General features: G+C 44.9%; 1 protein-coding gene across 2 annotated transcripts in view; it reads right to left on the reverse strand.

Moving 5' to 3' along the window:
• The window catches only part of TFAP2B (transcription factor AP-2 beta), a 57,618-nt gene that overhangs the window by 21,620 nt on the left and 19,720 nt on the right, over positions 1-16,278 (reverse strand). For both annotated transcript variants that reach the window (XM_066638012.1, XM_066638013.1), the window contains 2 exons: positions 2,719-2,938; positions 762-880 (listed from right to left, as the gene is read on the reverse strand). In XM_066638012.1, the coding sequence (XP_066494109.1) occupies positions 762-880; positions 2,719-2,938 (339 nt within the window). The remainder of the gene's footprint in view (positions 1-761; positions 881-2,718; positions 2,939-16,278) is intronic.

Consider the following 16,278-nt stretch of genomic DNA (forward strand, 5'->3'; position numbering starts at 1 on the left):
GTTTTCTGTAAGGCACAGGTCTAACTTAAGCGTGCAGCCTCATGTGGGAGCAAGCCCTACTACCATATGAGAGTAAGCATGCAGTAAATCTGCAACAGGGTGCTTTCCTTACCACCTTAAAGCTGACAGACACCACAGGTAAGGCTTACTGCAATTTCTTCTTTCACATCACCTTTTTCTCCATTTCAAACTTTTTTAAAACATTTTTTTCAATTACAATTTTGAGTTCCAGTTCTGCCTAACTCAGAAGTTCACAACCATACCTGCCCCCCCAAAAGGTATCATTTTGCTGTTCCTTTTGGATTTCTATAATCAGACCAGTGTGCTTCCAGTTAATTGCAAAATACCCATTAAAATCCACAAAACAGCCAATGACTCACTATGAGCAATTCTGACCCACTTCATCAGATGCACGTTTTACTCAGTTCCACCAGGTTCAGTGCAAGATGCTCAAAACAAAAAATACTATACACAAGAGTTCAGCCTTAACAAAGTGTTGTGATCTCAGGATTTAAACACACCACAGATTAAGATATGGATCAGGCTGTAGGGTTTAAAAAAAAAAATTAGAACCTTTATTCATCTCCTTCCTGCCTGAGGTTTTCTGCATGACAAACAGACCTTTAATACCACCAAGACAATGATTTCTGCTCAATCCATGAAACTCTGTGAAATGTCAAAACTCTTCCCAGCCTTGAGAGCAGCCAGGGAATGAGGAGCGAAGGGGAGAAAAATAAAATCAAAACAAAGATTCTGCTTACCTTCTACCAGGGAGGTGAGTAAAGTGACATTTGCTGCTTTACGCCTGCCGGCTGGCAAATTCAAACCGATTTTTTCTAGCCTCTCTCGCAAAGACCTGCCCCCATTTTTCGATTTGGCTCTGGAAAGGCAAAGAAATGAACATGCTGATTCAAAGCTCAAGGAATGGCCCTGGGAAAGGAGGGGGGGGGAGTTTTAGACAGACTAAAGATAACTGAAGCTTGAAGGGGCTTTAGCACATTTGACTGTGTCTAAATAACGCTGACTGAGGGAGTTTTGCCAAACAAAATGAAAAGGGCTGGGCTGGGGGCAGAAGGACTTCATTTATCACCTATACACTATGCCCAATGAGAAATATTTTGTTAGATATGTTTCTGCCTGATCCTATGTGCGGTTGCTTTAGCAGCAGGTCTCACTGATTTCTGAAGGAGGGGCTTATTGTCAAGCACATAGCAGGCTTAGCTAGACACATTTGGGGAAGAGACACATTGACTAGGATTTGAAAACACTTACAGGACTGTAAACCTGGGCCAGTAGGTGGAACAATGGGATGGTGGGATCAAGCCTTCACCAGTAAAGGGTAGAAGTATATGGCCTGGGAAAGCATCTCTATGGAGCAAGATGTGTAGTTTGGTACTGTCTATGTGCTTGACTATTAATCAGTTCTGTCAGCCACTGAAACAATGAATGGATCAAACCAATACATACATATGCATGCCTTTTACCAAAACCTCCTATGAGTGTCTTTTTGAGACACATTTTAAGGTATGTTATTACTCCCTGTTAGAGTGACCTCTATCCCCCCCCCTGGACATTAACATACCAGAATCCAGAACTATCCTTACAGTTCACAATCTCCCCCCAGTTAATGAAAGCTGCAGCTGATTAATCTACTGATCAGTTGCCCAGTGGAAACAGATGCTTTGCAATAACAGCAGAGAATCCCTCACTAGGTTTCCCTGCTTCTTTGTCACAGCAGTAATGAATAATTGACCCGGATGCAGGTATATGCATACATGAATTGAAGCACACTGAAGGTGAAAGGTCCAACCATCTTGGCTGGCTAGGCCTTAGCCTACCTTGTATCCCCATTGGAGGGAGAGGGGTTGTAGCTCAGTGGCAGAGCACCTGCTCTGCATGCAGAAGATCCCAAGTTCAATCCCTGGCATCTCCAGGTAGGGCTAGGAAAGACCCCCTTCTGAAACCCTGGAGAGCTGCTGCCAGTCTGTGCAGACAATACTGACCTAGATGGACCAAGGGTCTGACTCAGTAGAAGGCTGCTGCATGCATTCCATGGCAATGAACCCACCTAGAAATGGCCCATTGTCTTAGTTTTCTGGAGGGAGGGAAGTACCAAAAAATTCTAAAGACCTTACAGCTGGGATATTCCTACACCATCTTTCATGTCCACTTTTGAATCACCCATCAATAAAACTAGTTGGGGGCCAATATCTTATTCCCATGAAAGCAATGACTTAACATATGAAAACCTAGTAGGCTGTATGTAGTTACTTAGTAGTTCATAGAAACACACTCTGTGCATGCTCAAGGACATCAATTACTTCATCTCAGATTGAGTTAGGCCTTGACACTGAAACTGAAGTTCAGCGAAGAACCTGCGTCAACTAAATCCTTTCTGAAGGTTAGCCTACAATAACAGGTGGGAACTGAAAGTGAGGGGGATAGAAAAAATACACAGCCAACTTTCTCATAATTCACAACAAACACTTAGCTAGTGCTTTTAAGTGTTCCAAACCTTTCCAGACATATTTAGTAAACCTCACTGCAACTCTGTTAGGTAAGCTAACCAGTATACATACACATATGCCTGTGTTCACTCACATGCATTAATCACAACACTTATTTACAAATCTGTCACAGTATACATTCTCAAATAAGCCCTGCAACTGCATATCAAGCCTACCCAAACATGCACACATGCTTGTGCCAAGGCCTTACCTTCTAAGTACTCCTCCGAGGAGTGAAGCGTTCAGACATTCTGGAGGCGAGAGGCGCCTTTGAACTTCTCCAACAGTAACTTTGTACTTGGAAGTTGAACTGAGTAAGGAGAGTCGCCCAGGGACCGAGCAAAATACTTCGCCTGTATTCACAGACATACCTCCAAGGAAGCCATCTTTGTTCATCATCAAGGAAGTAACAGATTTGGGAGGGACGGGAACTGAGGAGAGAGAGAAAATGTGGTGCAAGACAAATCACCCTTTAGAGACCCACTGAGCTTAATCCTCATCAGTTTTGTTTCAAAGCAAGTCCCATTGACTACACAAGCCCTGTTTTGGACAATTTGCTGACATGGTTCAGATTGCTGGAACCACATAGGGAGCCCTTAACTGGGGCTGATGGTCACAGTGGTTTTGCAGCATGGCTGTCACTTCCATAAGCGCAGGCCCCATGTTGGTTTGTTCATATTCCAAACAGAAGTGCCTTCGGACACCTCTGTGCTTGGGGAATTTTGGTATTGAGTCCTTTTTCTGAACCACTCCATTATAATGGTTGCTCCAGGTTACTCAGAAAGATCCATGACACTGCTCCTTCTCATGCCTGTGGGCCTTCCCAACCTTACTGTTCACAGGGCGGAAGCAGCTGCAGCATGCTCAATGATATCTGAAGATCTAGGTCACATGAAAGGAGGTCATCATACTACAGCTCCTTCAATGCCACTTTTTTCCAGTTCTTAGAAGAGGCAGCATATGCCAAGGAAGGAGTCCCCCCCCCCAATAATCATGGAGTGACATTTGACATTATCTTGAGCAGCATGGCTTCTTCAAGGCTGGTGGTTCTCAAAACTGGTGGGTCACGACCCACCAGCCTGAGAAGCCCTGCCCTTTTCCCTTAAGGGGCTGGGCAGGGGGAAAGCAGTGACACAATCCTCAGGATCGTGCTGCTGTAGGGGAAGAGGGGCTGTTTTTTTACATTATTTGCTGCTGGGGTCCAGGTGGTGCATGGAGCCCCATGGAGCGCTCTACACAGGGCTCCCAGTGGCTTGTAGAATGTTAACAAATGATCACAACCCACTTCCAGTTTAGCAACTGCAACTGGGAAGTGGGTTACAATTTTTTAACATTCTACAGACTGCAGGGAGCCCTGCAGAGTGCTCCACAGGGTTCCCTGCACTCCCTAGACTTGGCAGCAAGTAAGATAAAAAACAGTGGCTCTTCCCCTCACAGCTGCATGATCCTGGGGATCAAGTTACTACTTCTCCCCCTGCCCTCCCCCCATGAAGACTTAGTGGATGGAAAACTCTATATGAGAGTTTGAGAATCACTGTTCCAGGCTACTCAGTAATGCTGGAAAAGTCCCTGTATCATCCCACTTCTTGCATCAGCATCAGTGGCCTACTGAGCCAGAGAATTTGGATTGAAGTGTATTTATTAAGGATGGGCATGCCCTGCTTTTCCATTTTACTAAAACACTCAAAGCAGCTTAAAACACTGCAATAAAACCAAAACCAGTACAAAAAGAATAAGCATGTAAAAACAGAGCAGAGTAGAACAGATACAAACATACAACCAAGAGCACAAACTGCTGGACCCTGAAAGGGCAGAGGACTATATTATATGACATTTCTGTATTGCATCCATAAATCGCAGTTAAGCACAACAAAGGTAAGTTTTCTGGTTTACATTTAACATATTATATCCTGCCTTTCCTCTTTCTTCATCCTCTAAGAATGAAGATGCTTAATATGCCTTACCAAACAATTGATAAAATGCAATTTTAAAACCCACAATCAAAATCCATTTTTAAAAAAATGCTAAAACACAGTAAAGAATGCAATGCGTTGTTTAATACACTTAAATTTCAGTGGACGGAGTTAGTGCAAAGGAAAAACAATATCAGGGCACTGAGGAAAATGTTATACTCTGAGTCTTTATTACTTTTTAATTACTAATGTAATTTAGATTGTAAGCTTCTATGAGCAGGGACTTTTGGCTTGCTTTTATAAGGTTGCAAGCATACACACAGAGACCTGAAAGCAAGTCCCACTGAAATCAGTGGCGCTTATGTCTGAGTCCATAGGACTGCGCTGTCAGTCTGTGAACACGCTACATCACACAATGTACACAGGTAGCAATAGATGATGCACATTACCAGTAAATAATCATTTGTGACTCTTCAGCAGCACTTCGCCAATAGAAAAAGAAGAGCAAAAAAAAATGGTGTAGTTAAATTTATGTGACATTCTGCCTTTTATAGCTGGATAATTTTTGCACTGAAGTCTGACTGGACTCATTTTTCATTTTTTTTAAATGTATATTTGTACACACACACACACACACACACACACACACACACACACACACACACACACAGAGTATCCTAACCTGGAACTGATAGATGTATTCTTTGTTAGCTGATGTGGACGGAGACAAAAAGAATCTAAATGAAGCAGAACCGATTGCCTCAGTTGCGCTATCTGAAATTGTAAAATAGTACTCCTTATGAAACTCTGTTACTCCCCAAGATCCTCTCAAAATAATATCTTCCATGAAGGATAGCTGTCTTTAAGAGAATGAGAGCATTTACTTGCCATACGGTAAGTAGACTCATACAGAAAAGTTATCCTGTGGGGCAAAAAAATGGAAGCAATTTCCTCATGACATGAATTTTGTTTACATACGAACTTAAATAGATCTTTCATAATTATGTGTGTGTGTAACTTATGATTTACAGCAGGTGCTCCGATCAATCAGCCAATCACTTTAATTTATACAGAGCCTTGCTGCTTTTCCCTCCAGTCGTTTCATTTGCTGCCAGTAATTGATAACAAACCGTACTTAAGGTATGTTTTATGCAAGAGCTAATAAGAACTGACAGTTGCTACTACCCTTGCTGTTTTCTTGAGATCACTGCAGCCTGGTGTTACCTTAATAGACAAAGTAGATACCCAAGTTTTTTAGACAAAGTAAATTCCCAAGGATTTGCGACTTCCAAAAGGGAGAAGAGGTATCCCCCCTCAAGATGCTTTTAGCAGTTGAATGTGACTTTGTAGGACTAGATCCTACAATGTGCTTTAATCTGTGACTTGAAAACTCGAGCAACATTTTTAATTATGTTTCCGAAGAAGAGGTACTTGGATTTTACACACGTGTGCAGCAGGAAACATTTGAATGCTGCTTTGCTACCCTAACTGTAAGTCCAAACTCTCTGAGAGTATAGTAGTTCTTACAAACAGCAGGTGAAGGGATAAATGTGTGCCTGGACAGTACAACTTCAGACTGTAGGTATGGTCTGGAATGATAGAGGCTGAAGTCCTATGCGCTCTTACACTGGAATAGGTTCCACTGAACACAGCGAAAAATACTTTCAAGTCAAGACATGTAGGATTGTGGTAGGAAATGAACTCTCTGCTAGTTTTCTGTACAATGCCCATGAGGAGCAGTGCATTCCATCATGTGAATTATCCACCCTAAGGCTAGTACAGTCAGAGGTTTACCCCCTCGCAGTGGCATAGCTAAGGGAGGTCAGAGGGGTACATTGCCATGGGTACAATGCCTTGAGGAGATGTCTTAGAGGCCTCCAAAAGGCATTTCCATGCCAAAACTGGAAGTTGGTTTTTTTTCGCCAAAAATTGGAAGTGCCTTTTGGAAGTCTCCATGACACCCCCTCAAGGCATGGTACCCCTCAAGGCATGAGTGTTAAAAAATTCGGGGAGTATTATTGGGTGTTAAAAAATTTTGTGCCTCAGGTGCCAGATGCCTTAGTTATCCCAGTGCCTCCTCATCTGCTGTTACAGAGAACAGATTCCTGGTTCATAGCTGGATCACATTTATAAATATAGTTAAGAGAGAAGGAGGTAAACTTTCCAACTAAAATTTGATTGCTAGATTGCTAATACATGAGTACTACAACCCTCTACTAACCAGATTTACAGCCTGATGCTGTGAACTTAAAAGTTAGTCCTACTTATTTCAATGGGACTTTATTTCCAGGTAAATATACTTAGGGTAAGGATTTTAAGACGCATCATGAAAGGCTTCTTAGCAGTGAGGGACTCAAAACATTAGAGCAAGCGTGAGTGTGCACACACACAATCTCCTGGGCTTTCCATATACCAGATCAAGTGGCTGCTTGATCAACAGGCTACTAAGCACTAACTGTTGGGAAATTGCCAATTCTGTAACCTCAAAGCTGGGTATAGACAAAACAAGCTTTTCCCAGGTTTTATTACAAATTATTTCCTACATCCACACCAGAATCCCACAATAAAGTTCTGTAACAACAACAGAAGCCCCAAACCCGAATTAGATTTCATAGATTTGTACTGCCTGGCTTGGATTGGACAGAAATTTCAATGTAAACAAACAAATGTACGTGGTTTTCCCTTATGGGAGAGGAAAGTTTCTCACTTCACTATTACTCTTCTCCATCGTATTTGGAGAGTTTTGACCTAGAACAGGGGTGTCCAAAGTTTTTGGCTGGAGGGCCACATCATCTCTCTGACACTGTGTTGGGGGCCGGGGGGGGGGGGGAGAATTAATTTACATTTAAAATTTGAATAAATTTGCTTAAGTTTACATAAATGAATATATTAAAGATGAACTTGTATGAATGAATGAAGGTCTTGCAATAGCTCAAGGCCTATAAAAGGCCTTGCACAAAGCAAGGCTGGCCTTTCCTTTGCTGCTTCTCTTGCATCACAGAAATGAAACAGCAAGCAGTGGAGGGAGCCCTCATCCCACAGCTCACGTGAGAGGGCAAACAGTCGCCCTCATGCTGAGAGCAGTTGCGTTGGGCCAGCACGGGCTCCAACAAATCTCCGGAGGGCCAGAGGCTCATTGGAGACTGGGGGCTCCCTGACGGACAGATTGAGAAGCCTCAAGGGCATGTGGCCCCAGGGCTGGGGTTTGGGCACCCCTGATCTAGAAGTATGAGAGTAAGGTTTTAGACTATTTTCCATCCTAAACACCATACTTGAATGCGAATCTCACCAATTCCAGTCACACACTTACTCTAAAGTAAGCATGCTGAAGATGGCAACAGTGTTTACTATCTCAAGTAAGAGGCATTGTTGAGTGTTTTACTGGTCCAGGAGTTTTTTTTTATTCTGAGCTAGAAATCTTTCCCCTAATCTCACTTGAGTGGAGATAAACTGTAGATTACTCCTTCCAAGTGGCAAGAAGAAAGTATTCTGCACATGCTCAAGACTCTATTAATCTATATTTGCCTGGTTTTACTCCTACCACTACAGAAGAATTCAGAAGCTCATTTATGCCTTGAATTTGGCTCATGAAAGGCATGGTCATGAATGTTAAGATCTCATTAGAACTGACCGTTAATTTATAACTGAAGTGACAAAATCATCATAGACTAGGATGAATTGTGGGTATATGTTTTTGTTTTTTTTTAATTATTCATTTAAACTCCACAGTTTAAAAGTAATTCATTGATTTTGGTTTTTACCCCACTCTGTCTACCAGAACTTCTGAGGTGGCCCAAGTCTATCCAACTTTCCAGGGCTGATGCAGCCATAATGCAACCCCAAAGTAAGGGAACAATCACTCCCTTACCTTGAGGAGGCTTCTGTGACTACCCCCCCCCCCCCAATTCGAGGATGCAGCACACACCCCTTTGGCATGGCTGCATTGGCACTGGAAAGCTGGATAAGATTGGGCCTTTATATGATAAAATAAGGAAATTTACAAGAGACTACAGAAAAACATAGTGGTTTAGAGAAACATTAATACTAAAACCATCCAATCTGGCTAGTCTCAGAACTGAACAGATTTTTACTATCTCCTTCTACAAAGCATCCTAATCTTCATCCTAATCTCTAGAAAAGAGGTAACCTCCTAAAGTCTTTCCCTTGAATCTCTGTAGGCAGGTTGAACAGGAAGTATAAAAGAAGTCCAACACTCTGGGTCTCACTAACATTCATGTTGTTAGTCAATCAAAGAGAAAGTGGAACCTCTTTAAAATATTTGAAACACACACGCACGCACATGCACGTTTTTGAAAATAGTTCAAGTTCTCCAAGGAACAGGGCCCCACCTCCTCCAAGATATTTATAATGGGTGTGCAGAAATATTTGCAGTTGGGATCTCAGCCCTATTAAAGCCATGTACTTAGAATTCAGTTCTTTCAGATTAAACTCAGCACCCATGGAACAAGCCCCATGGATTCCCAGGCCATCCAGTTCCATCAAAGGACTTGAAGAGGCCAAAGACAGTTCTGTCATTATTTCTAACTCAGTCCCATTGTATTCAATAGGGTTTACTCAAGAGCACAGAAATAAGGTTACCCTGCAAAGCTGACATCCTTGGAACCAAGCTAGGCAGACATGCAGTCCAATCCTGTATAAGTTCACTTGGATGTCAATCTCATTTTGCTCACTTGGGTTTGCTATCAGAGCAGCATAGACAGGACTCCAGCCTTACCTGGAAACAAACCCAGTTAGACTTACTTCCCGGCAGTTTAGGCTGGAGGCCCAATGTGCTGGGGAACATAAAAGCAGCCCTGCAAATGTTACTGTTTCCCACAGTGACCAACCACATACATGGAGACAAACAGAGCATGAAGGCAACAGCTCCCCGGTTCCTGAGTATGGCTTAAATCAGGTTGTGCATCAGCTTGGCACAGACACCAATACTTAGGTTTAGCCTTCCTGTGGAGGTAGGGTGTGAACACTGCAACCAATGGGGTGATGGATCTGGCTGTCAGTGTTTTATCAACTCCACCCTCCTATTAAGTTACCCTCTTGTGCACACTTTCCTGGAAGTAAGTGCCAGTGAACACACTGGGATTTACTTCCAAATCAACATAGATACAAGGGCGCCTGAACCCACTACGCTTCTGATTCCTCTCAAATATTCAATGAAGCCTCATTGAAATGTGTGGCACTTAAGAGGAGTGTTTGGGACCTGGGTGTACAAGAAAGTTTTATTTCAAATACACTCTCTTCACAGCTTTCTAAACAACTCCTACTGCCTGCCTACTGCTCTTTACCCAGCCCCCTCGAAACAGAAACAGCAAATCCTTCCAGATACACCAAGGGGGCTCCTGAAAGCCTCCACAACCACATCCATTGCCATTTCATAGCTTCAGAGATGTGTGCTCTAATCTCCATTCCATCTTCTGTAAATTACCTAATTGCCCCTTCAAAAAACAAAACAAAAAAGGGAGCCTCCCATGGAAGGAAGATAGAGATCGCCTTATCTAGATCTGTATAATTACTTTTATATTAAAGCTCTTGCCAGAGGTAATGCAATTTGGAGATTCCAGTTACGCAGGATGCACACACATTAGGTGTATACACAAGAGTGGGGGCGTACATATTATATCGAAAACAAAGTGCATCCTGTACTTCACTATGCATTTTAAGCGATCACTTTTCCAGGGTTTAAAAAATTATTTTAACATACATTCTGGGGCATTTATTTCATCACTGATCTCCACTGGGTATCCATTATGTATTTTTAGCGTTCTGTTCAAACTATTTTTGAATGCTAGGACTCACACCCCGGAACTTGTGCATAAGTATCTCAGAGTATAATAATAATAATAATAATCTTCCTGGCTCACTAAGGTTGCAGTCTCTCTTGCATGTGGGAATGGGACCCATGGATATAATCAGGACTTACTTCCTTGGTGTAAGAGTCCTCTACATTATGCAAAATGAGGTGAGAATTCTGGACTGGAGCACTGCAACTTGCAGGTGGGGGGGCATTTTTTTTTTGACCTCGTCCCCATTTAACACCCTTTCAGTAAACTAGTAAATCAAGGAGAAGGCACTGCTAAACCTGTCTCTCTGGTGAGCTTGCTTATGAAAGCAAAGGAGCTTTTCAGGGCTTCCGAGAAATACTGGACATTAAGCGGCCCTGCCTGCAGTCTGAAGTGGTAGAGTCCAGAATACTACCACCCCCTTCTAAGGTCTGTAAACTTGCTCGAAAGCTACAGTTCCAGGCCAGCTTCTAATGAACTCAGTCTTACGTCCGAGTAGACGTAGAAGATCAGGCTGAACGACTAATCTTCTCTGTGTTTGTTTATATTCCAAAGGCAGCCTCATGTTAAAAGCCACGTTGCATCTACATAGCAACAGGGACCAATTGTGTACACCTGTGGGCCGGGCACAAACGGGTTAAACCGATGGGACCTTCCCCACGAAAATAGGGAGAGTGGGCTGGGTGTGACTTAATGCCATCGCTCCCCACCCAAGAGGCAACCAGCCCTTTCTTTCTTTAGAGAAAGTATCGCATTGTTCTAAAAGCAAGCCCATTTGTTCCCATTGCCTTCTAATGGTTCTGTTTACGTTGCTCCTTCGGATCACAGCCCTTTTCTCCTCTCCTCTCTTTGGGAGCGCTTCCCTCTCCTCCTCGCCCCGCATTTCAGGCTTGCACACAGAAGAGTGTGCGTGTTCGGAGGGACGCGCTTTACTCCCGACTCCCCCGCTTGCTTCCCATTTCTCTTGAGCTTATCCATAAACGCGCGAGAGAGTCACAGTAGCCGCTTGATTTGTTAGTAATTATGAGCAATACTGTTGCTGCGAACGGGGGCTCTTAGTGGAGCGAGATCGCTGGAGAACGACAGCAGGAAACGGCAAGGAAATGGAGCATGGCGCAGCCCAGCGTGAGGCTCTCGCTTCTTTACATGTTTACCATTTTTACCAGCGCATACATTAAGCCTGGGTTTGAAAGAAAGAAAGAAAGAAAGAAAGAAAGCCTTGTTTCTACTGGGTTGATCCGGCAAAGGCAATCCCCCCACCACCACCAAAAAAGGTGATTACACATCAGCACCCACTCATCCCACCAAGTTAAAGAAATCCCACTGAAATCAATGGGACTCCCAATTATATATTTTATACCTACGAGTTGTATAATACACACAACTAGATGCACATAGTTAGGCAATAGAGCCTCTTGGTCATACGTAAGCTTCTTGGGAGTCCCACTGATTTCAGTTGTGTGTGTGTGTATATATACATATACACGCACACTGAAATCAGTGGGACTCCCAAGGAGCTTACGTATGACCAAGAGGCTCTATTGCCTAACTATGTGCATTTAGTTGTGTATATACATATACACACACACATACACACGTGTATATATACACACGCACACATGTGTACTTTGGGAACCGCTATTGGGAAGTAGCTTCATCATGAATTTAAATGAGTACGTTTTCTGGAGCAAAGAAGCAATCCACCGACCTCTGTACTCTAGAGCAGTGGTTCCCAACCTGGGGTACGTGTACCCCCAGAGGTACTCAACAAGAACTTTAGGGTACTTGAAGAAGAATTGAATAATGGTGGGAAAAGGCAGGTAGTGTCCCAGAATGCCTTGCAGGGCCAGGAAGGGAGGTAGCTAGTTAGCTGTGAAAGCCCCACCAATAGGTAGTTTTTGTTCATCAATTCATGTAAGAATCAGTGATTGAAAACCAGCACAGTGAAATCCATGAAGTGAGGAATACATGAAGTAGGGGTTGGAGAGGAGTACTTCTATTATTAATATTAATTACAAACATTTTGCTAATCTGAGGAGTACAATTTATGGGAAACAGGCTGCCCAAGGGTACGCAAGTGAAAAAAGGTTGGGAACCACTGCACTAAAGGAATCCCAGCAAGATCCATTGGGCTGCTCTGGAGCAAATCAGTCTGTTTAGCTGGCAGTTCCATTCAAAGCCGGACTCAGGGTCCAATCCTATCCAACACCGATGCAGGCACAATGAAGTCCCGATGTAAGAGAACAAACATTCCCCTACCTTGAAGAGGCCTCCACGACTGCCCCTCCACACTCAGATGCAACAGTGCCCCATTGGCATGCCTACATCAGTGCTGGGAAGTTGGATAGGATTTGGCCCTCCGTTGCCAGGCGTCTCAGGACACCGTTTTGGATGGGCTATCCCAACACCACCTCTTGGATTTTTGAGGGTTTGGTTCGAGCTCGGAACTCCACTGATGGGAACTGAACTCGATTACACCCGGTTAAGAGTTCAGAGTGGCCTCCCGAGCTGGTTCCACACAGTGCGATCCTGCACACCCTCTTCTGCTCAGAACACTTTTGGCCAAGATCCAAAGGGGTAAACGGGGTAATTTGTACCTGGGCCCTAGGATTCTGGATGAAAAAGCGAGGGTTGGCTCGGCATCGTTCAATATGCAGCGCAATCCAGTGCACAATCCACTGAGGCTACAATCCTATCTACGCTTTCCTGGGAGTAAACCCCATTGACTATAATGGGACTTACTTCTGAATAGACAAGCATAGAATTGGGCTCTCAAACACCACAAAACCCCTCTCCTTATTTGCATCTTCCAGGAGTAAAAGTCTGGTGTGTGCGCCTGCCATGTTAAGGGGAAAAGACCAGGCCTCCGTCCGGCAACAGTTTCAGATAACGGGACCCCACTAACTCTATACACCCTCAAGCTATTCCTTTCGATTTAAGCGGGCTTAGGGCCCGATCCTATCCCACTTTCCAGCTCTGATGCAGCTGCAGTGCAGCCCTAAGGAGAGGGAATAAAGGTTCCCTTACCTCTGTGACTGCCCCCATCACCACAGTTTGCAGCACACACCCCACTGGCACAGCTGCATCAATCCTGCAAATTTGGATAGGATTGGGCCCCAAGTCCGTCCTTCCAAACACAGTTGTCGGGAAGCTGAGATCCCAAGCCTAGTTGTGTCTACTCAGGAGTAAATATTCTAGTCAGTGGGGGGCTTACTCCCAGGTAAGTGTGGATTGCAGCCTTGGAGCCCAATTATATGCATGTCTACTCAGAAGTAAGTCCCATTATATTCAGTGGGGCTTACTCCCAGGTAAGTGTACATAGGATTGCAGTCTTTGATCGCAGGGGAACTCCGTGTAGGCTCTCACGGCAGTGTCCTTCGATGGGAGTAAAAAAAAAAGAGAGAGTTCGACTCTCCAATCTGGGCCCCTCGACTCGAACCGGGCACAATTCCTTCAGTCCCTGTGCGATGAAGTGACTGATGGAAACCCTCCTGGATTGACTTGAACAAGTCCTTGCGCCGCTATCATTGTTTGTGGCCCAGGTTGGAGGTAGTTGTCCCTTGCTGGGGCAGGGCGTTTTCTTGTCACTTCTTTTTAACGGAGCTCTTTTTAAAGGAGAGGCATCATCAGCCTTGGCCAACCTTCTTTCTTTGTCCCTTTCACACACGCTGGAAGACGAAGTCAGTCTTGAAATGACGTGGAGAGGGTTGAGTTCAACCGGATCGCCAAAGGCTGGGACTTAGATAATGCCTACCAGCTTAAATACCTCCCAGCTTTCAACAAAGTAGTTCTCATACTTTTACCAATGGGACCCACTTTTTAGAATGAGAATCTTTCAGTACCCACCGGAAGTAATGTCATGATAGGAAGTGACATCATCAAGCAGGAAAACTTTTAACAGCCTAGGCTGTAATCCTACTCACACTTACGCAGGAGAAAGTCCCATTTACTATCATTGTTAAAAGAATATACAGTACATAGTAGGTTGTTAAAAGTCTGTAACATTTCCCCAAATGCAGTCACATACCATAGTAGCATCAAGTCTAGCATAATAAAAATAAAATATTGAAATGAATGGAGACCCATCTGAAATTGGCTCCCGACCTACCTAAGTGGGTCCCGACGCACAGATTGAGAAACACTGAACACCTCCCTTCCTGCAAAACTACAGGCACAAAGTGGTTTTCCTGAGAGGAGTAGCGGGGGGGGGGAGCTATTTCTTCCCTGCCCCCTCGAGGGATTTCTTGCCACCTCCAGGGGCTTCTTTCGTGAAAAACGGATCATTGACACTCTTTGAATGTGGTGAAGAAGCAAAAGGGTTTACTGCTTGACACCCTCCCACACAAACACACACACCCCTGCACGAATTCCTGATATTATTTCGAGTTTCTTCTTCAGGGGGATGTGGGTGCCCGTTCCATTACACGGTTCCAACTTCCTTCAGTCTTGGAAGACTATGGTATTGCGCTCTGAATGGTGGTTCTGGAACAGAGTGTCCTCTCCAGTGCGTAAAGCCTGGGTGAAGTAGATATGGAGGATAGACTGTTTCCCATGCAGCAAATCCTCCCTCTCCACGTCGCTGAAATGGTCCAATGGAAAGGCAGAAGCCAATACGGTTGGTTCCAGCGACGTTGCAGGAGTTGCCAAAACGTGACTGTGTTCAGCCATGAACTGCCTCAGGGACTCCGGCTCCGGATTTTGCCTCGAGGTTGACTCCTGAAGCCTTTTCCATAACTGGATGTAGCCGCAAGACAGTGGAGGTTTGGGATCAGAGTTTTCCTTCTCTCAGATGAGCTGCCTTCCCAGGCTGACGAGTCCCATCTACCCGGTGGCTGTTTAGTCGCCTCTTACGACAAGTACAGCCAAACTGAGGGCCTATTCTTATCCCCAGCCCCCAGGGGAATGGGAACGGTTCCAACAGCATATATATGATTGTCATATGGACCATCTCCCCCAAATTTGGGGGGGGGGGGCTGACAATCCCCTCGCCTTCGCTTCAAACTCCCAATCCCCCCTGAGTTTTCTTATAGGTTGCCAAGCGAAGCGGTCTGGCAGGCAGTGTCTAGGTGGTGAAATGTGCTGAGGATTCGCAGCTCGATCCCATCCAAGATAACGACGGGCAAACAAGCTCTTTTGTGCAGGAATAATTAAAGGCGAATAACTTCGGCCTCGGAGGCGATCTTCGCAACAATGCAAGACTCACAGCCCAATCCTAGCCACACTTTCTTAGGAGTAAGCCCTAATGACTCTCATGGGGCTTACTTCTGAGTAGACATGCATAAGATTGGGCTGGCAATGAGAACATAGGGTGAGGACATCCACCTTTGACAAAACCCAGCATCCCACAGCCTCTAACCCCGGCTCAGAAGTCGGACCAACTGCACCCAAACACCACTTGAAAGGGGGGGGGGAGAGCGCGCAAACCCCCTTCCACTCAAGCGGCCAAGGCTCTTCGACGGAAGCTTTTTGCCACCCTGAGCCCACTCACGGTGAGGGTGGTGGAACAGTTGTAGGAGGTGGGGTGGGCTGGCCCCTTTCACGACATTCCTCTAATCTGCATTTACCTTCGCTCGTATGGACTGGCATAACATTCGTGCAGGGGCAGGATGTCTGGGGGTTAGTGGGGTATGCGTGTATATATGACCCAACTAAGTGGTTGAATAGTTAAGTAAAACGCGGAAGGATCTTGGCTAGGCTCCCATCCACTAATCCGGATTAGTTCCCCTTTAGCACCTGCAAATGCCAGCTCGCCCACTCGGGAGCAAGCTCCGTTTGGAAAAGATTCGCTTTCTGATCAAGCAAAGCAGCTTAGGGTAGGGATGTCAGCTACCCTCTTGTGCTCCCGCGTCAGGGATGGGCATCTTCTCAGTGCCCTCCCACGGGCAAAGAAGAGTTGGGGGGGGGGTCCCCACCTGCGTGTATTCCGTCTAGGAGGGAGCTGAGTCCCCACTGGCTCAGCTCCGGTGGACGCAGTCAAGATGCGCCCCAGAAGCCAAGGCAGGCGTTCCTGGGAAGTCTGCCTGCCCCACTGCGATCAGTCGGATTTACTTCCGAGCAAGC

This window comes from Tiliqua scincoides, chromosome 1 (assembly GCF_035046505.1).
Source record: "Tiliqua scincoides isolate rTilSci1 chromosome 1, rTilSci1.hap2, whole genome shotgun sequence".
NCBI classification, from domain to species: domain Eukaryota; kingdom Metazoa; phylum Chordata; class Lepidosauria; order Squamata; family Scincidae; genus Tiliqua; species Tiliqua scincoides.